Below are 20,583 nucleotides of genomic sequence, written 5' to 3' on the forward strand. Positions count from 1 at the left end.
GCTCAGACAGGCAGTCGCTTCTGTAAAAAACCGGACCTGTCAAATCTTCAGGTTAGGTAAGCGGACCCTGTGAGAAACGGGATCATGCTAGGAAGTCTGTTAGATAGAACATAATTGATCGACCTATTTTCGCTTCGTGCCAACAAGCCGCTTCATAACTCCAAAGTTTATGCGGACTTTTGAGTTAATTCGTTTGGGGTTCGGAGTAGGAGTCTACTCCGGGGGTGGGGGCTTAGGTTTCATCATCATCACCTTTCATCATTTCATTAATCATCAAAAAAAAATACGTAAGACATGGCTGTATGGGCATAGTTCCCTTTGCCTTACCCTTCGGGGAAAACCAAAACAAAAAAAATAAAAAAAATTTTACTCACCTAGGCCCGTGACCGTTGGAGCCTGCGATCCAGAGGCCTCACGTCCAGATTAAGTCTAATAAACATTTACTCATATTATATATAAAAATGCAGGTTTAGCACAGTCACGCAATGTCACTATTTACACGCGTATGTACAGGCGGTCACTGGGTCTTCGTGGGTACGGGCTTCGAGTCCGTGGACTCGGGCTTCACTTTTGGCGTTTCTGTTGACAGAAAAAAAAAAATAAGTACAGCATTTTTTTTTGACGTGACAGTAAAACAGGGATTAATGGCTTAACGTGCGATCATTTTACTTTGGTGATCAGCCAGTAATGTCCTAATCAAATTAGGGGGGGGGGGGGGGGGGAAATAAATTGATTTGATTTGATTACAAAGTATTTTTTGTGATATGTCCCCACCGGGATTCGAACCCGGAGCCTCCGGATAGTGAGCCCAATAATGCTCAAACCACTGGACCACGGGGGCCGTTAATTTAAAATCATCATCATCATTGATTTAAGAGCCACGCTCTTGTCGGTGTAGCATTCTCGAGGATATTTTTTATGAAAAAATAGGGCAGTGGTTTCCCTCTTTCCGCCTCACAGTACTCTGGAGCGAGTGGGATGGCGCCCAGAGCAGTACTATTCAGAGGACAGGAGTCCTGGTACGGCTTTGATGTAATATTGAATAAAACAAAACGAGACAATGGTGCTAATTCCTGTAAATACCATCTAATTTAATTTTAGGTTATATCTGTCATTTTCTTATCCGCCGAAAAGGAAAGGGACGGGTAATCGACAAGCATAAAATTTATGGAACACACGTCAATTTTAAGCACAAATCTAAAACAACCGTCTAAAAATTCGCCCGGGTTATTCATTTATTTACGCATTCTTCCTAAAATTAAGAGCTGTCAATCATCCGTCCCTTTCCTTTTCGGCGGATAAGAAAATGACAGGTATAACTTAAAGTAAAATTAAGAGATGTCTGCAGGAATCGGGGCCAATAACAACAAAAAAAAAATAATACGAAACCTGGGGGTTAAAATAGCCACTTCACATATTGCAATTTGACATTTGCGCACATAAAAGTACGTGCGCAATGCAAACAACTGTCAAATAGCAATATTGCTTTCTTAGATGAATTGTTTCGATGTGGCCATTTTAACCCCCAGATGCACATAATATAAAGTATGTCTGTTTGCGTCTTTAGCTAATTAACCAAGTTGATAAGACGGGTAAATGTCAAAGCGACATTGGCCCCCATTTCTGGAGACACCTAAATTTATTTAAGTTACCATCATCATCAATTTAAGAGCCACGCTCTTGTCGGTGTAGCATTTTCCATTCCAGTCTATCAAAGGCCAATTCCTTGACTTCCCTATAAGACACGACGTTAACCTTTTCTTTAATCTGTTCCATGTAAGCTCTTCTTGGTCTTCCCCTTCCTCTCTTTCCTTCTAGCTTTCCTTCTATGATGTTTTTAATGAATTCGTCGTGTCTTATTAGGTGTCCAATCATCTTGCCTCTTCTGTCCTCAACAATTCTCAGTATTTGTCTCTTTTCCCTTACTCTTACTAGCACTTCCTCATTTAAGTTATACCTGTCAGTAAATGACAGGTGTAACTTGAAATAAAATTAGAATGTGTCTGCAGGAATCGGAGCCAATGTATAATATAAAGTTTTAAGATATTTTATCTAGTGTTATCAGTAATGTGTGCGTGCATACGTACGCCTGGGGCGAGCCAGCGCCACGACGCTCTGCGCGCCGCAGGAGCCGGCGCGGCCGCGGCTGCTGTCCTTGCTGGGCGGCGCGGGCGCGGGCCGGCTGCGGGACATCAACAGAGTTACTCCCTTTGCACTACTTCTTCTATCTTGTGGGTTGTCAGGAGGATTAAGAACCCCATCACCCCTGAAGTCAGGGTTACTATTCAACCGCCAAAGGCCCCTGACAAGGCTCACGTAACCACTACTTACGGCTCAACGAGCCTTCCGAAGCACGGATCATCCTACTTTCGAACAATCAGGATCACAATGTCATATTTGTGATATATCCCCAACTGGGATAACCAGTGGACCTCGGAGTTCGTCATTACTCCATTCCATACAAATTTCATATCAAATTTTCGTTTTCACCTTTTTTCGTTATTATTTTTTTAATAGCAACAACCCGCACTTAGGGAAAGTAAAAAAAAAAAACTAAACAAAATTTGAAAGTCGAAAAGCGGAATTAGATTGATTTTTGATCGTCTTAAAGTGATTTCTATTTCTAAATTAGCATTTTATAATTAATGTTTGAGTCAGTGGAATGTATAGTGAGATACCTGAAGTTGTTCCTGTGCTGCGTCCGCTCGCTCTCGGAGACGGAGCGCGTGCGGTCGTAGGGCCGCGCGTGCGGCCCGCGGCCCGGCGCCAGCGGGCCCTGCGACGCCAGCAGCTCGTTCAGCTGCGGCTGAGGGGCACCACGCACTTTATCCTTCACGGCACATGACGCTAACACACACTACATCACACACACACACATCTTATCTCATAAGTATTTCTCTTTATTTAAACGTTAATTATTTTTGTTAAAATAAATAAACAGATATATCAAAGTTGTAATATCGATTAGGAAGAGCGGGGCTTCCTGACACGGGTCTTTAAATGGACCAATGAACAAGCTGATCCCAAAAATAATACAACCGCAGCATAGGCATCATTAGAACAACATCATCGTCGCTAGTATGGATCCATCGTGGGAGTCTAAATGTGGTAAGTTGATTCAAGTTATTGCGGTAAGTTAACCAGTCCTTCAGTAATTGAGGTGGAAGCTCGTCATCCCACTCAATTCCCGATAGCCACAATTTCTGTATAAAGATCTTGGCTGAGATTATTACTGCTCCATTTTTGAAGTTCTAATAAGGCTTACTAGGAAGTCCCAATAACGGGGTTATACATTGATGTACTATTTAAAGCAAATAAATTATTTTGATTTTGACTATAATGCCAATTTCGGTAGGCAGAAGTACGGTCGCGAGCATTAGGACAGCATTTGGACCTGCACCCACACACACACACTTCAACACGTTGACAGTCCCCGTACAAAATGTTTTGACTTCCTTGTTCATCATCATCATCAGCCGTACGACGCCCACTGCTGGGCATAGGCCTCCCCCAAGGATCTCCACGACGATCGGTCCCGCGCTACCCGCATCCAGCGGCTTCCCGCGACCCTCACCAGATCGTCGGTCCATCTTGTAGCGGGCCTACCCACTGAGCGTCGTCCGACACGTGGTCGCCATTCCAGAACCCTTCCGCCCCAGCGGCCATCGGTTCTCCTCGCTATGTGTCCTGCCCACTGCCACTTCAGCTTTGCAATTCTCCGAGCTATGTCGGTGACTTGTTAGTCGCTCATATTACTTCAACCTTTGTTAAGTTACCCAGGACACAGGTGGAGCGCCCGCCCTTAGTGCGTACCGGGTCGGTTCCTAGTGACCCATGTATGGGTCACGGACGTATGGAGCTGGTCCGTCATGATCCGTATATGGGTCACTGGACTGTCAACGTGTTAAGCGTGTTGGGACCCTCGCTATATTCTTTTCGGCAACAATAGATGGCATTCACACCATTCGGTGATCGAAATTATTATTTTCGTCACAGATAAACTAAGTTAAATGAGCTCTACACCTTTTTGCCACTACTTGAAGGTCTAGAGAACTTACAAACAATAAAAAATATTATAAACCCTTCCTATTTTCTTCACGTTTACTCTGAGTCTGAACCTGTTGACAATTTTCTATTTAAATGATCTTTTTATTACTTATTTATAGGAACTATGGTCACAAGCATTAATATGTATACACTTTGGTACCACGTCACATTAACTTTTTTGACAAATTCAACTGTAAGTCTCACTAAATGTCAAATATGTCAGTGCGACAGAGTCCTAAAGTGGGTACATTATATTGCTCATGACTGTACACTCATCGCAAAACGAATTAAACACTCACTAAATATAATCGACATCAGCGCCACTACCGGTGGATAATGTTACCAATTTTACGATATAATTGCCAACGTTTGGCCATATCATGAAGTAATGCTTTGAGTTGCTCATATCGTTAAACGTTTTCAAATTAACCTTTTAAGGCGACTAAAATCGCGTGTGCGCTCCCCCGCTAGCCTGTAGCCACGCGGCAAAAAGGCCCGCGCCGCGTGGCGAGTTGTTTCCTGATTCAGCAGATTTAAAAATGTTCAAATTCACTCTAGGGGTCACCAGTTTAGCGTTTTATATGTATTCTATTACTTTGGGCTAATAGGAGATAAAGAAGAAGTCAGATTAACGTTCACGCACTGCACATTTATTATGTTCTTTAACAATTGAAATAATTATAATTAACAGGCTACTGACGCGAGTGGAGGGAGCGCGGTATGGGAAACAACTGGTTGGCGCCGTTGCGCCCGCACAGAATTGCTGACTCCGATTTTAGGAATAATACAGTGTGTCCCTACATGTTCATTGATTTGGCCGAACTACATCATGATGTGGCCAACGTGTGATATTCTATTTCATGAAATGATCGAGCACATCATAAAATGGCCGCCTATTGTGCTTATGTTTTATTCGTATGTTTATGTCCTTTGTATATATAATCTGCTATTTATAATCTGCGTTGTCGGGACTCTTTAAGGGAGCTGTTTAAAGAAATAAATATACTGACGGTCGCAAGTCAATATATGTATTTATGAAAACATTATGTATGTGCGTAAAAATGTATCTCTCCTTCCGAGAAACTGTGAAAGGCATACTTACAATACAAGGAATAAAAATAAAATTGTTGTTCAAAATTCTAGATTAAGTAAATTAAATTCATCTTTTTTGGGGTTATGTATACGTTTTTACAATAAAATACCAGATAATATTTTAAATTTGTCAGAGAACAAATTTAAAGCTCACGTGAAGCTTACTTTATGTAAAAAAGCCTATTATAAGATTAATGATTACCTAAATGATAAAAATGTCTGGTATTGAATGTGTTCCTCTAGTTATTAAATAACTTGTAATGTACCCTCATTGATTTAAAAGATGTGTTGCTGTTGCAGTTTCTTGTCATTTCTTCTCCTCAGCCATAACACCTTGCGAAATGACGTAAATTCAAAAATGTTACATTGACTTTCAACAAGTTTATCCATGATAATTACGTTGAATAAATGATTCTGATTCTGATATGTTGTTGTGCAATAAAATTTTATTGATTGATTGATTGAAAATGATCAATTCTAAGATCTGACCACGACACGACATGCGGAGGGCACACAGCCACCTCCCAGTGTGTGGTACATACCTCGAGCACCCGGAAGTCCTCGATGCTGTGGAACTTGTCGAGGTGGGCCTGCAGCGGCGGCTCCACCTGCAGGGCCGCGGCGTGCTTGTAGTACTTGAGGAACGCCCAGAACTTCTCCAGCCCGTATAGTTGACCTGGACACCACAATGCACATTCTTCTTATTGTGTGGGTTGTGAAGTGGAATACCAACCTCATCAACCCTGGTGTCAGGGTTATTATTGAGCCGCCAAAGGCCCCTGACATGGCTCATTTTAACAATGCACAGTTTAACACGTTCACTGTGTAACTAGATATTAACCCCTCACGTGCAATGTTATTTTCCGATAAACACATTGGAATTTATGTACATAGACACATTATGGCAAGAAAAAAACAATCTGAAAACCTCTGCTCTGATGAATCTGCTCAACGTATGAGTTGGAGGAAAATGAGGGGGACCCATATGTGGGGCATACACCGTGCCCCACATATGGGACATTCATGTATGAATTTCCAATTGATTATATATGTATGTGGTTCATAAACAGCGAACGTGTTCATACAACGGCCTCAATCCGGAGGTCATCCGGAGGTTTTTTTTACATTCTTCCTTACCTTATGGTTGTCTGGAAGAAATCACTTTAAGCGATAAGGCCGCTATTTGCCATGTACTTAGTTAAGAGAATATTTGTAATTATTTCTTTTTTTTTATAGTTATTAACGACTGCTAATGCAGCCGGGACCAACGGCTTAACGTGCCTTCCGAAGCACAGAGGAGCTCGAGATGAAAACTTTTTTTTTTGTGGTCACCCATCCTATGACCGGCCTTTGCGAAAGTTGCTTAACTTCAACAATCGCACACCGAGCGCGTTTACCGCTGCGCCACCGAGCTCCTCATGTCTGAAATAAATGATTTTTTGATTTTTGATTTGATCTAACCTTTCTCGTAGTCCGCCAGCGTCTCCTGCTGGAAGTGCTGGTACAGCTCCGGCCGGAACTTGCGCTCCAGCCCGTACGAGTAGAACCGGAACAGGCACTCCAGCCCGTAGCGGAACCCGGCCGCCGCGTCCTCGTTCGCTAGCGTCCTACGGAGATCATAAAATTACATACAGGCTGTTAGTGACATCGTAACCAATACTGAGGCGGATGATTCGGACCATGATTCAGTGTGAATTTTTGTGTTTTTTTTTGAATTATTTTCAGTTTTATACTTTTGCGACGGAAAATTCCACTTGATACCAACTCAGAACCATGGCCTGAATCATCCCTAGAAGTTTTCGTTACGATGTCAGTAACTGTATATTCACAAAGAGAAAATAAAAAATGACCCCGATCCCTGTAGATTCCTCCTGATTTTATTTTAAATTATACGCGTCATTTTCTTATCCGCCGAAAAGGAAAGGGACGGATGATTGACAGATATTAATTATAAAATGAACAAATGAATAACTTGGGCGAATTATATAGGAATCTCGCTGTTATTGTAACCCGTTCCATGTGTGCTGTCAACTTAATTCTGGCGGGTTATTGATAAATATATAAATTTAGGAGGGCTTTTTAAATTTCTGCCTAAAATTGACGTGTGTCCCATAAATGTTATGCCTGTCGATTTTACCCGTCCCTTTCCTTTTGGCGGATAAGAAAATGACAGGTATATAACCTAAAACAAAATTGATGGTGTGTACAGGGGGGTTAAAAAGCTTTCTAACCCCTCAGGAATCAGCAGCATAAAGTATGTATTACCTAAACTCGTTGTACATGGTCCTGTTGAAGTGGTCCCGGAGGAAGAATGACCAGAACCGGAACAGTGTGTTCATCTCCTGCGACTGCCCGATGCCCAGCTTCTTGCGCTCTGTGTAACAATACACACATTATTTATTTATTGAAAAACCAACAGCTTACAAAACAATACAATTTAGATTCAAAAATACAAACAAATAGCCAATTACAGGTTTTCACCAAAAAAAACATAATAGGTACAGCTGCTGGTGGCTGACAAAAGATTTGTCATCATTACGCTCGCTCAAATCGTCACGCATCACATTATTAACATAACATAACAGATACTTTATTGCACAAACAGGAAAATACAAAATAAAAGAGTACGGTCACGAGCATTAATATTTATACACTTTGGCACCATGTCACATTAACTTTTTTGACAAATTCAACTGTAAGTCTCACTAAATGTCAAATATGTTAGTGCGACAGAGTCCTAAAGTGGGTACATTATATTGCTCATGACTGTACAATAGGCGGCCTCATTGATTAGTAGCAATCTCTTCCAGACAACCTTTAAGTATAGGAGAAATTAAATATTATATAACATAGGCGGATAGTGCAACATAGGAATACTTGTACGTATAACAGTAAATACTAAGATAGATACACTTACGAGCACATAAACTACATAATATTAATACACATAAAGAGTGTTAGTGACATCGTAACGAATACTGAGGGGGATGATTCAGACCATCATTCTGAGTTGATATCAAGTGGAATTTCCTGTCAAAAAATTCATGAATTTTTTGTGTTTTCTTTTTAAATTATTTTACGTACCATACTTTTGCGACGGAAAAATCCACTTGATATCAACTCAGAATGATGTTCTGAATCATCCCCCTCAGTATTTGTGGGTGTGTGTGTGGGTGTATGTGTGTGAGTGTATGTGTGTGGGTGTATGTGTGTGTGGGTGTGTGTGTTTGTGTGTGTGTGTATGTAAGTGAGGGTGTGTGGGTGGGTGTGTGTGTGGGTGCGTGCGTGCGTGTGTGTTATTATAACTATGAAACTCACCTTTGAGGCAGCGCGAGTGGTACTTGTGGTAGGCCTGCTGCGTGAAGTGGTTCTCGCGCAGCAGCCCGTGGCTCGGGTGGTGGAACGTGGGTAGGGACTGGCCCACCGAGCCCACCGACCCCACTGACGAGCCCAGCGTTGGGGACGTGCCCAGAGACGACCTGGGGGAAGATTGGTGTATCAATATATACCCCGATTAAAATGATATTTATTGGTGCATATTTACCCCGATTAGCCTCTTGTTTCCTGATCCAAGATGGCGGCTATTATGACGTAATAGCCAAGGTCACGGGTTCGTGTCAAGTGGCGCGTCACTTGAGTCAGATTTATCGTTCGTAACTCGTTTGTTCATAATATAAGACTGATCTAAGTAGTGTTTTGCCGAAAGAGATGTATACTCTACGTGTTTGAAAGAGTAGAAACTTGTTCCGAACATTCCGACATCAAATGTAGAAACAAGCGGCAAAGAAAGAGGGTAGACATTAGACAGATATTTTTGCCCTTTGGAAAATTGTGGATCTACCTACTCGACTACAATTTAATCGGTCCCGTGATCATGGCACTTGCAACAGTGTTGAAATATCGGGAGTCTCATGGTATAAGAAGACCAGGTATGCTCAATCCTATGACCAGCCGCCATTGCTAGCCCATTGATGACGTAAGTGTTACCATTCAATGGTATCTCCAACATTCTAAGGTCGTTAATTTTATTATTGAAAATTGTGTCAATTACTAACTAATGTATTTAATTACTATTACATGTCAAATATATAAAAAAAAACATTAAAACAGTAAGTAAATATTGTACTCAAAATTTACTTGCAAAGTAAATATAAAAACGTTGGTCGTGGGTAATTTATTTTTTTACGAAATGGCAACGGAGGGTGAGATGACGTCAGCTGGGCTAACCTTGAAATGTTAGCTGTCATTTTTGAGCATACCTGGTTTTCTTATACCATGGGGAGTCCATTCTTTGCCCGTGGTCCTACTGCGTAGTCCTACTAGTAGTACCATGGGTATTTTTTTTTGCCCGTGGTTCTATCAGTAGGACTGTAATATAAATATTATTATTTTGTATGGGCAATGGTCCTACTAATCGTCACCAATATTATGAAATGCATTCTTTGCCCGTGGTTACTGGTTCTGAGGTCCCAGGGCCAAGTACAATTAACGCAGCTTGTCTAGAGCATATAATACTAAAATTGCTGAATTTATAACCTCCATCTGAACTAGCATTATGAAGTCGCCATTTTTAATCGACATTTGCGACCTTTTTTGGGGTTTTATTTTATATTTCAAATTGGAAGTGGCTTCCAAATCAATCAATGTTTAAGGTGGTTAGGAGTCGCAGCAATGTCACGGTATTTTTATTTACGCATCTGTTTAATTTTGAGTGCCATCCCTCGATGGCATTGTTTGTGCAAAAACACTTAAAATTTGAGCAATTGAACTAGGAAAAAGGTGGTCTTATTATTCCTAGTTGAACTGCGGGCAATATTACCTGTCCGTAGTCCTACTGATAGAACCACGGGCAAAAAAAAACCCATGGTACTACTAGTAGGACTACGCAGTAGGACCATGGGCAAAGAACCGGGGAGTCTCATATCCCTGAGGTCCGGCCAAGTAGTTAATGCCGTCTGCGGCAAATCTACAATAAGTCACGTCAAAAAATGTTTTTATTTTATTTATTTGGTTTACTAACAATCACTTACATTAGTACATTGTAATAAGTAACACATTTGCAACTTATAAGCTAAATGTAGTGACTAATTATAAGTAAACACAGCATGCATTGATATAAAAAAGAAAGTGGGTACCTTTAGACAAAACTGTTGTTTAAAAGTTAAAAAATATTACTATTACTAACAATAAGTGAGTAGATTTATTTAAAACAGATATTATCAATAGTGGTTTTACGGAAGCCATGAAGTGAGTCAGCATTGAGGTCTAAAACTTTGCTATAATGGTTCAAGAGCTTGCATAGTCTGGGAACAGGTGAGCTAGTACCTAGAACAGTTCTGCGAAGAGGTGGACGCAACGGTGTGATCGAATAGCGCGGATAACGAGCTGGAGCCCTCAGTTGGAAACGACTCAATAGTCCGGGGCAATCTATTTTATTATTAAAAAGTTTGTATAGAAACATCAAATCTAGAATGTCCCTACGTTTAAGTACAGCAGTACATACCCGGTGCTGTGTGTACGGGGTCGGTGCTCGCGCACGTCCATGATCCACCCGACGTGGTGTTCCACCGGCGGGTTCAGGCTGTACCGGGTCTTGTGCTTACGGGTCACACTGGAAACATTTTTTAATAAATTAGTAAAAAATTGGCCCCGGTTATTACCCGTAAAAAAACACCTCCACCAACCCGCATTGGAGCAGCGTGGTGGAGTATGCTCCATACCCTCACTGGTTGATTGAGGGGAGGCCTGTGCCCAGCAGTGGGACATTATAGGCTGTTTATGTATGTATTAAAAAATACTTTTATTGGGATAAGAAAATTACAATTTTCAATTTTTTCTTCGTATCAACAGTGGCTGCAAGTTGTCTTTGATTACTTGTGGCTCTGCCCACCCCATTTGGGATTACGGGCGTGAGTTTATGTATGTATGTATGTAAAATTACAATTTTAAATGTCTGGTGAAAACAGCGCCAAAAAAAAGTATTTTATATAAAAAAAAAGAAAACAAATATAGTAATTTACAGAGTGTCAGTGACATCGTAACGACAACTTTGAGGTATGATTCAGGCCATGATTCTGAGTTGATAAATAAACATGAATTTAGCAACGGAAAATTCCACTTTACATTAACTCAGGATCATGAACTGAATCATCCCCCTCAGTATTCGTTACGATGTCACTAACACCGTGTGCGGTCACGAGCATCAATATATATACACTTTGGTACCATGTCACATTAACTGTCAAATATGATAGTGCGACAAATGCTTAGATACAGATGGATTGTTTGCAGAGGTTTCTTTTTGTACCTATTAATTTAATGCTTGGCCCTAATAGGAAACTTAATATAATTTACATACTAGTTCACCGCAATTTGCAATGGAATATAATATAAATGTTAGATACATCGGTGGAAACTGTTTTGGCTTAATGTGTTTAATTATAAGTCTATATCTTTAAGTTATCTATTGTGTAAGCTGTTTGTTTACTTAACCTCTTAGATTTCCAGACACAATAGCTAAACAATGGATTTTGGATTTTAAAAGAACATTCGGTCTTACGACTTTAATAAAGAAAATAAAATAATAAAGTGTATTATATAGCTCGTGGCTGTACACCAGCGGGGCAGTACGCACATGACGTCTGTGGCGTGCGGGTCCTTGCTGGCGGCGTAGAAGCGCGCCGTGCGGCGGGGGCGGCGCGCCTTGCCGGCCTCCGCCCCCGCGGGCCCCGCCCCCGCGGCCGGCGCGCTGGCCGCCTGCTGCGGCTCCACCTGCGGGGACACCAGGATATAGAAAGAAACATTTATTACTCCCACAGTTTTCTCATCATGAGGAGCTCTGTGGCGCAGCGGTAAACGCGCTCGGTCTGCGATTGTTGAAGTTAAGCAACTTTCGCAAAGGCCGGTCATAGGATGGGTGACCATAAAAAAAAAATGGAAAGGGGAGACCTTTGCCCAGCAGTGGGATCTTGTAGGCTAGATTAGATTCAGATAAACACAAAGGCCGAGGAGCCTTTAGGGACTGTCACTGCAAACCTTATAGTTTTGGAGCCGATTTTTTTTTTTTTTTAGTTTATTTATAAACAAAATTACATACATATACACTTTAATACTATCGCCAAACTACAACCGTAGTTTGTTGGCGTCGCGCTCATTCCCTAATTTTGTTTAAGTACCAGCATTTACAACATTTGTCGTAATTTCTGTGCATTATCCTCGTAACGCCGAAGCATAATTACGATTTCGAAGTAATAAACGACGGTGGTACCTTGAAAAGGACCAAATTTTTGTAGTCGTAAAGGCCGATCACTTCAAGTACAAATTTTAAAGTGTTAGAGTTATCCGATCGGGTTCAAATTAAGTGGAGACCTATGTAAGGATGAATAGAAGACATTTTTGAAAAAAATACGTTTTTTTTTTAGTTCTTCCAGAAGGACTCCCGGTTTGAGTCACTACTTTTAGTAAAATTTGAAAAATATTATTATTATAAAGGGTTATGTATTTTTTCATTAACATACATACCTATTTGTACGTCATAAATATGTGTATATACATGCATGTTTAAATATAAAATAAGTAACGAGTTTTAGTTTTTATGATGTAGTTTGTGATTAGTCCCTCTGGAAGTACATTAGGTTTATATTATTAGGAAAAAAATTAATTCATAGTGTCAGTTTAGATCATCATTAGAAGGAAAAAGGAAATAAAATGAAGACGGTAGTTTTTTTTAATCATAAGATCACGTAAGCAAGTCAGTCTATATCGGTATGATTTAATCACATATAACAATTTAAAAAACTTTTTGAAAAATATCCGGACATGACACCTAAAGTCCCTTGCAAAGGACTAAAAAAGTTTGCTTTCATATTGCTAATGATATCAATACAAAATTGATAAAATAACTATGTCATGTTGTTGATTATTATCTTACCTGCGATTTCTGAAAATAATGTGTATGAAAAACTACGAAATTCGATTATGAACTTGATTTTTTTTTACCTCGTCGCCGTGTGCGCGCCATCTTTACCAATAAAATGACAAATTACGACAAGTGATACATATTTCTTTTTTATTAAAGCCACCTATTCACGAAATTGAATGAACTAGTTCATAGACAAAATACTTTTTTTCTCAATCGGCGCAAAGGTTTGAATTAAATTGACAGGCAAAGTTTTGGTACTTTTAAAAGTACCTTCGTTGATTATTAGAACAAACTATTTCAAAACCTTCGGCCTTTATGACTACAATTATTTGGTCCTTCTCAGAGGACCCCAGGGCTTACGAGGTTATATTTGCATACTTTTGTAACTTGTATTTTATTATAAGTGTATGGTTTTAAATTATCATGTGAAGTTATAAAAGTAAGTAAACAATGTGGTGACGTACGGGCGGCGGCGGCGGCGGCGGCTCGGCCGGGTTGTGGTGCGCGGGCGCAGGCAGCGCGGCCTCGAACTGCTCGCGGGAGATGACCGACACCGTGCGGTACTGGTAGCCGCTGCCCACCGACTGCAACACGGCCACAGACCACTCAGACATGGGACCTTATGTATGCACTTAACATATACAACGATATAAATAAATTACAGATAATATAGGCTAGTTTCCAACCAGTCAAATCAGTTACTTTTCACTATACGTCAAAACACGAAATTCCTATGGAATTTGTAAAAAAGTAAACTGTGACGTCATAGAAAAACGTTCCTAATTCCTGTAAATACCATCTAATTTTATTTGATATCAAGTGGAAATTTCCATCGCAAAATTCTTTTTTTTTTTTTTACATACATACATAAACTCACGCCTATTTCCCAACGGCGTAAGCAGAGACTATAGAATTCCATTTGCTTCGATCCTGACACACTTCTCTTGCTTCCTCCACATTCATCCATAAACCTTTTCTAAGGACATCTCCAATTTGGTCATCGTAAGTCCTTCTCGGTCTTCCTCTGCCAGCCCAAAAAAAAATATGACCATTGCACGAAATGGTCGCACATCATGAAATGATCAATCCTAAGACCTGGAGACGACATATCTACCATATCCTGTATACCACCTATGTAAAACTGTGACTTGCAATGAATGATTATGATTAAGGCTTCACGCCTCAAACTTACCGATGGTGGGTAGTCATCATTCCATAAATCTTCTTCGTAGCGCCTAAGGCCATCCGTGATCACCTGCGAAATAAATAAATGTGTAAACAAGAGGCAAATATCGAGAGTTATTGAGGACAGGGGGGTTAAAATGGCCACATCGAAGCAATTCATCTCAGAAAGCAAGGTTGTTATTTGACATTTGTTTGCACTGCGCACTTACTTTTATATGCGCAAATGTCAAATTGGGTCAAACGGGTGTTTTAATTGTTACTCCCTGTTATTTGTATATCACAGTGGCGACTTATTTTGACAATAGATCAATTCTTGAATCAGCGCCACATTGTGATTTGTTTGTTAGTTCGATAGCATGTTTGATGAAAGAATGTGAGAAGACTTTTGAAAGCATGATGCCTGTAAGCTCCATTCGGTAATAATTTTTACATAACATAACAACATAAACAGCCTATATACGTCCCACTGCTGGGCACAGGCCTCCCCTCAATCAACCGGAGGGGGTATGGAGCATACTCCACCACGCTGCTCCACTGCGGGTTGGTGAAGGTGTTTTTACGGCTAATAGCCGGGACCAACAGCTTAACGTGCCCTCCGAAGCACGGAATCATCATAATAATTTTTATTTTTATTTTATTTTGTGTGTCATGTATGTTAAGTAATTTTTAAGAGAAACTTTGTAACAGCTGTGGATTTTTCTGTTATGTTACAATGTATATTTTTTCTAAATAAATAAATAAATATTATTATTCCTACAAGCAAATAGTGCGTGTACAAGATGTCCGTTTTCGGGAGTGTGCCGACGTTCGAGTATATGCCATGCAAATTTATGACATAAAATTTTATGCAACAAAATAGGGAACCTATTTTACCTGCTCTAGGTCCTGGGTGATCTTCACCCGCGTGGTCCAGTCGCCGTGGCGGTCGTGCCCGTCGTGCTTGGCCTGCCGCGCCGGCGCCTGCGTCACGATCAGCAACCGCCCCACGTCGCGGTCCGTGAACTCCATGTCCGACTCCGAGTCGGACCTGTTACCCACATACACACACTTTAAGCGTGTTGGGACCCTCGCTATGTAATTATACTCGCTCCTTGTTCGAGACGGTTTACAGTGTAGTCGTAAACCGTCTCGAACAAGGAGCTTCGTATAATTGAGATAGAACTTCACTTAGAGGTAAATTTCGTTTAATCTCATAATTTTCGGCTACAATAGATGACGATAGAAGCTACACTTAGCTTTTTCGTCATATATAAACTAAGCTAAATGTAGCTAACCCTATCACAGGCTTCGGTCTTTATGGGTTGCTACTGTAACACTGCATTAAAAACAATTTATCGCGTTAACACGCTCTTTTGGGTCTGTTTTGGATAGTGGTGTAAATTAGCTATAAGAACTTGTAATAATAATAAATAAATAAAATAAAAATAAATGAGCTCTACACCTTTTCGCCACTCCTTGAAAGTCTAGAGAACTTTGAAACAATAAAAAATATTATAAATCTTTCCTATTTTCTTCAGATTTACTCTGGGTCTGAAGCTATTGACAATTTCCTATTTAAATGTTCTTTTTATTACTTATTTATAGGAACTACGGTCACGAGCATTAAATGTATACACTTTGGTACCATGTCACATTAACTTTTTTGACAAATTCAACTGTAAGTCTCACTAAATGTCAAATATGTTAGTGCGACAGAGTCCTAAAGTGGGTACATTATATTGCTCATGACTGTACATATATAAAAAAAAATAAAAGTAAAGGATTATTTATTTTATTTTCCCCGGCTATACAGGTTGTGAGAAGCTGCAGTAGTTTTAGGCGGATGAGACGTTCGTTATGTTAAAAATAACAATTCAAAGCGTAACTGTGTTAACTACTGAAAAAATATATTTTTAAAATTTGAATAATTTGTATGTCGTTTCCATATCACGGGCCTGTGGAGTCCCGGACTTTTGGAAGGCGTGTGTGGGGCCGAAGTCAACCAATTTTTTTTTCTTTACCAGGCATCAGTGAAGGTATTCTGTCTCGGCGGAGGCAGGTCGAGCTCCTCATCCAGCTGGAAGTGTAGTTCTTCACGCGCCTCCTCTGAGGGCGCTGCGGCCGGGGCGGAGGTCGGGGGCGCCAGCGCTCGCTCGCGGGACCCGGCCTTCGTGCGGCGGCGGACCTGGGAGGGTGGACAGAAAATTAGAAATAAATACAAAGTACAGGGTACGGTCTCGAGCATTAATATGTATACACTTTGGTACCATGTAACATTAACTTTTTTGACAAATTGAACTGTAAGTCTCACTAAATGTCAAATATGTTAGGGCGACAGAGTCCTAAAGTGGGTATATTATATTGCCCATGATTGTACGCAAAAATATACTTATCTATACGGGTTGTTAGTGTCAGCGTACCGAATACTGAGGGGGATGATTCAGCTTATGATTCTGAGTTGATATCAAGTGGAATTTTCCGTCGCAAAATTCATGTTCATACATTGTTTTAAGTTTACGCGGTTATCATAATTAAAGCACATACTAACTCCCGACACTCCCGATATTCACTCCCGAGTCTCATATCCCCATTTAAACGCGGTAAGAACCCGTTAGTATGTGCTTTAATTATAAATTCATGTTCAATTCATCGGAAAATTCCACTTGACAATAACTCGGGATCATGAGCCGAATCACCCCTCAGTTTTCATAAACTGCCTATATATATACGTCCCACTACTGGGCACAGACCATCTCTCAATCAACCGGAGGTGGTATGGACCATACTCCACCACGCTGCTTCACTGCGGGTTGGTGGAGAGCTTCTGTACGCATACAAGTTTGGAAAGGACGTTTTCGTGGTACTAAACAGTGCATAGTACCCCGCTAGCCACAAGTGGGTAGTGCGACTAGGGATCGACGACCCAACGGTGATATGTTGGAAGTTGTATATATGCGTCGGGCTGTGTAAACTTCGATAGCGCGTTTCACGACTGCATTATTGTATGGTGGCGCCATCTGTTGCATGTGGGCGGAACTAGCTGGTCAACTAGTTGGTGGTGGTTGAGTTGTTGCACACCTCGGACACTTCATACAAAACACCTCGTTTGACACAGACACTACACATTGACGTTATCGTACACGCGCATGTTCATGTGTTACGTCTGACGCCCATCATCACCATCAGCCAGCCCATTAACGTCCCCACTGCTGGGGTACAGGCCTTCCCTATGGATGGACAGGGAACCCATATGAAGACTAAAATAAGAGCGAGGGGGTGAGGTAAACCTAGCTCAGCCGCTGGTGGGGAGCGGAGAGTTGCCGTTCTATACGTAGTGTTATTCCTTTTTCTATGGCTGTAGTGAAAATTGTAAAAGCGGATATTACCTCTGTCCATACATCAGTACCACTTCTCTCGGAGTTGAGGCTCGAAGCGGAGTCTGCTCGTTCGTTCATCTCCGCCTTTTCACTGTTTGGTTCTTCTGCAAAACAATTTATAACATAAGATGATCCGTGCTTCGGAACTTTCGGAAGGCACGTTAAGCAGTTGGTCCCAGTTACTACTTACTGTAGTTACACGAGCCATGTCAAGGGCCTTTCCTTATCTCCCTATCTTCACGGGGTCCGCTTACCCCTGAGGACTTGACAGGTCCGGTTTTTTACAGAAGCGACTGCCTGTCTGACCTTCCAACCCGCGAATGGAAAACCAGCCCAATACAGGTTAGGTCACATACCCCCGAAACGCGTATCTCGGGAAAGTGGGTTTCCTCACAATGTTTTCCTTCGCCGCGTGTTAATGAATACTGCACCTAAGATGAATTGAGAACTCATTGGTGCAAGTCCAGTACCCTGGTTTCTTTTTTAATTTCCAATATTCACGTTACATAATGCTTCTTTTATTGAATAAGTCGTGGCAAATTGCGGGATAGAGTCGCCAAACTGCGGGGCAGAGTAGCCAAATTACGGGGCAGAGTAGCCAAACTATGGGGCAGAGTCGCCAAACTATGGGGCAGAGTCGCCAAACAACGGGGCAGAGTCGCCAAACAACGGGGCAGAATCGCCAAACTCTTTGAGAAGTAAGCCGGTGAACCACAGTGACTACTGTAACTTGTATTGAACAAAAAAATAAATAAAAAGAATAAAGAAAAAAGAATCTATAGTTACCAGTCCTGCGTGCTTGCGGCACGAACTCTGGCACGTCGGGGTTGAGGTGGTCGTGATGCGGAGCGCCGGACGCGCGGCCCGTACGGAACATCCTGTCACACACACACACGGGTTAAGTCATACTCCTGCAAAAAGGTTTTAAAACCATTTTATTACTTTTTTGTTTTGTTTCTCCTCGAAGGGCAAGGCAAAGGGATCTTTGCCCATACAGCCATGTCTCATGTATTTTTTTTCTTAATGATGAATAATGAAATGATGAAAGATGATGACGATGAATGATGAAACCTAAGCCCCCACCCTCGGAGCAGACTACTACTCCGAACCCCAAACGAATTAACTCAAAAGTCAATATATGAGATTCTTGTTCACAAAATGTTAATATCTTTGTAGTAGTGGTTGCCTTCAAGAAAGTGCTTCTGACCAATGAGGCCGCCTATTTGTACTGTTGTTAAATTTATTTGTTTTGATCTTTACTATTATTATTATTAAAAATAAGTACAGTACTTAATACATTTTTTTACAATTGACGGTGCAACAAAAACCAACTTTGGTTTGTCCGTACACCGACATTCACCATCGTCGCTTCCAATTTGCAACATAATATCATGCTCGAACAAATAGTACAATAAATAAAGAACATGGAGGTAGGAATTTATACACTTGCAAGCGAAGTACACAAAAACTAGTTCGCTGCATCAGCTTCACCCCGCGCGTCACACGTAACTATTGGACAGCGCGACACACAGGAGGTTTTTGCGGTTTCTCTAATATTTTTCCTGATTTAAGAAATGGTGCTTTAGTATGTATTTAATGTACCATGTTTTATTGATATCTGCAGCTATATACCTGGGTAGCGGCGGCGGCGGAACGGCTCGCAGTAGGCTGGACACGGGCGCCACTAGGGGCCCGCCCATCGTCGCCAGCGGGAAGATGCCCACCATCTGTTTCTTACGGCTGCAAATATACAAACAAAGGTGAGTATGGGAAAAATTCAAGATCTTCAAAGACTGCTCCGCATCACGGCCTACGACCTGGCGATTGATTTCTTTTTCCACAACGTATTTAAGTCTTAATAGAATCCGGCAAAAATTTAAAATGGTAGAAAGACTAGAAGGTGCAGGTCGTGTCGCATCAGGAGGTGAAGGATTTGGCGGGAAGAAGAGAGGAATGGCGATTACTCCACCGTCAATACTCTTTAAACAAAGAGAGAGAGAAAGACATGTTGGCCGCCATACAAATTGGTGACCTATGACATCTAAACTCCAAAATGGCGGCCAAATCCTGTCATGCGCTAAACGCGAAACTGCTTAACAGCGACCGCACGTCGTACCGTCCGGTTTGCTGAGGGGATAGGGGGGGGGGGGGGGGTATGTCCCCGTAGACCCCACCCCCTGGGCGATAGATTGGGTCATGGGTGGCCACTGTAATTTTACCTAATTGTCTAGGTTAGGTTAGGTTCGCCCTGTAGTTCCGGGCGCAAGAATAGGGCTACGGTACCCCCTGCCTGTCGTAAGAGGCGACTGAAAGGGGACACTGGGGATCGTGAGTGATAAGGGCGGGGGCCCGAACCACTCAACACACGATCTCCGGGATGGACGGCAATGCGATATGGCCTCGCATCGCCGTAAAACTGGGATGGAGTAGGGGTGGGGATCTACCCCGGGACGCGCTTTAGTGAAAGCAAGTGCGAGGGGAGCACCGGTGCGTTCGACAGAGATTCCGGAGCTCCCCGACATGCACAGCAGAGGGCCATCGGAGGGGTTTTAGTCGGTAGGAGTCCGACATAACCTCGTCGCTCCCCCGGGTGGCGAGGTATCCATGAGGATTTCCCCTTCGTTACCAAAAAAAAAAGGTTAGGTTAGGTGACTTGGTGACACCCCTCTCCCCCTCATGACATCTTCTTCTTTCGTGTGAGTTGTGAGGTGATTACCAACCCTATCAACCCTGGTGTCAGGTGTCTGACATGACTCATGTAACGACTACGTACCGACATCAGTAAGTAAGTAGTAACCGGTACCAACGGCTTAATGTGCCTTCCGAAGCACGGATCATCTTACTTTCGGACAATCAGGTGATCAGCCTGTAATGTCCTAACCAAACTAGGGATCACAAAGTGATTTTTGTGATTTGTCCCCACCGAGAATCGAACCCGGGACCTCCGGATCGTGAGCTCCTCGCTCAACCACTGGACCACAG

The 20,583-nt window shown here is 41.8% G+C and overlaps 1 protein-coding gene across 1 annotated transcript in view; it reads right to left on the minus strand.

The window, feature by feature from the left end:
- Positions 1-20,583, minus strand: part of LOC126379636 (la-related protein 1) — a 104,412-nt gene that overhangs the window by 11,090 nt on the left and 72,739 nt on the right. The window contains exons 12-27 of the mRNA XM_050028471.1: positions 19,234-19,341; positions 18,388-18,479; positions 17,611-17,705; positions 16,246-16,409; positions 15,119-15,272; positions 14,253-14,315; positions 13,525-13,644; positions 11,774-11,910; positions 10,643-10,750; positions 8,458-8,618; positions 7,405-7,513; positions 6,601-6,746; positions 5,682-5,815; positions 2,679-2,806; positions 2,088-2,182; positions 375-579 (exon numbers count right to left, since the gene is read on the minus strand). Of these exons, the coding sequence (XP_049884428.1) occupies positions 518-579; positions 2,088-2,182; positions 2,679-2,806; positions 5,682-5,815; positions 6,601-6,746; positions 7,405-7,513; positions 8,458-8,618; positions 10,643-10,750; positions 11,774-11,910; positions 13,525-13,644; positions 14,253-14,315; positions 15,119-15,272; positions 16,246-16,409; positions 17,611-17,705; positions 18,388-18,479; positions 19,234-19,341 (1,876 nt within the window). The 3' untranslated portion in view covers positions 375-517. The remainder of the gene's footprint in view (positions 1-374; positions 580-2,087; positions 2,183-2,678; positions 2,807-5,681; positions 5,816-6,600; positions 6,747-7,404; positions 7,514-8,457; positions 8,619-10,642; positions 10,751-11,773; positions 11,911-13,524; positions 13,645-14,252; positions 14,316-15,118; positions 15,273-16,245; positions 16,410-17,610; positions 17,706-18,387; positions 18,480-19,233; positions 19,342-20,583) is intronic.

Source organism: Pectinophora gossypiella, chromosome 29 (genome assembly GCF_024362695.1).
Source record: "Pectinophora gossypiella chromosome 29, ilPecGoss1.1, whole genome shotgun sequence".
Taxonomy (NCBI): Eukaryota; Metazoa; Arthropoda; class Insecta; order Lepidoptera; family Gelechiidae; genus Pectinophora; species Pectinophora gossypiella.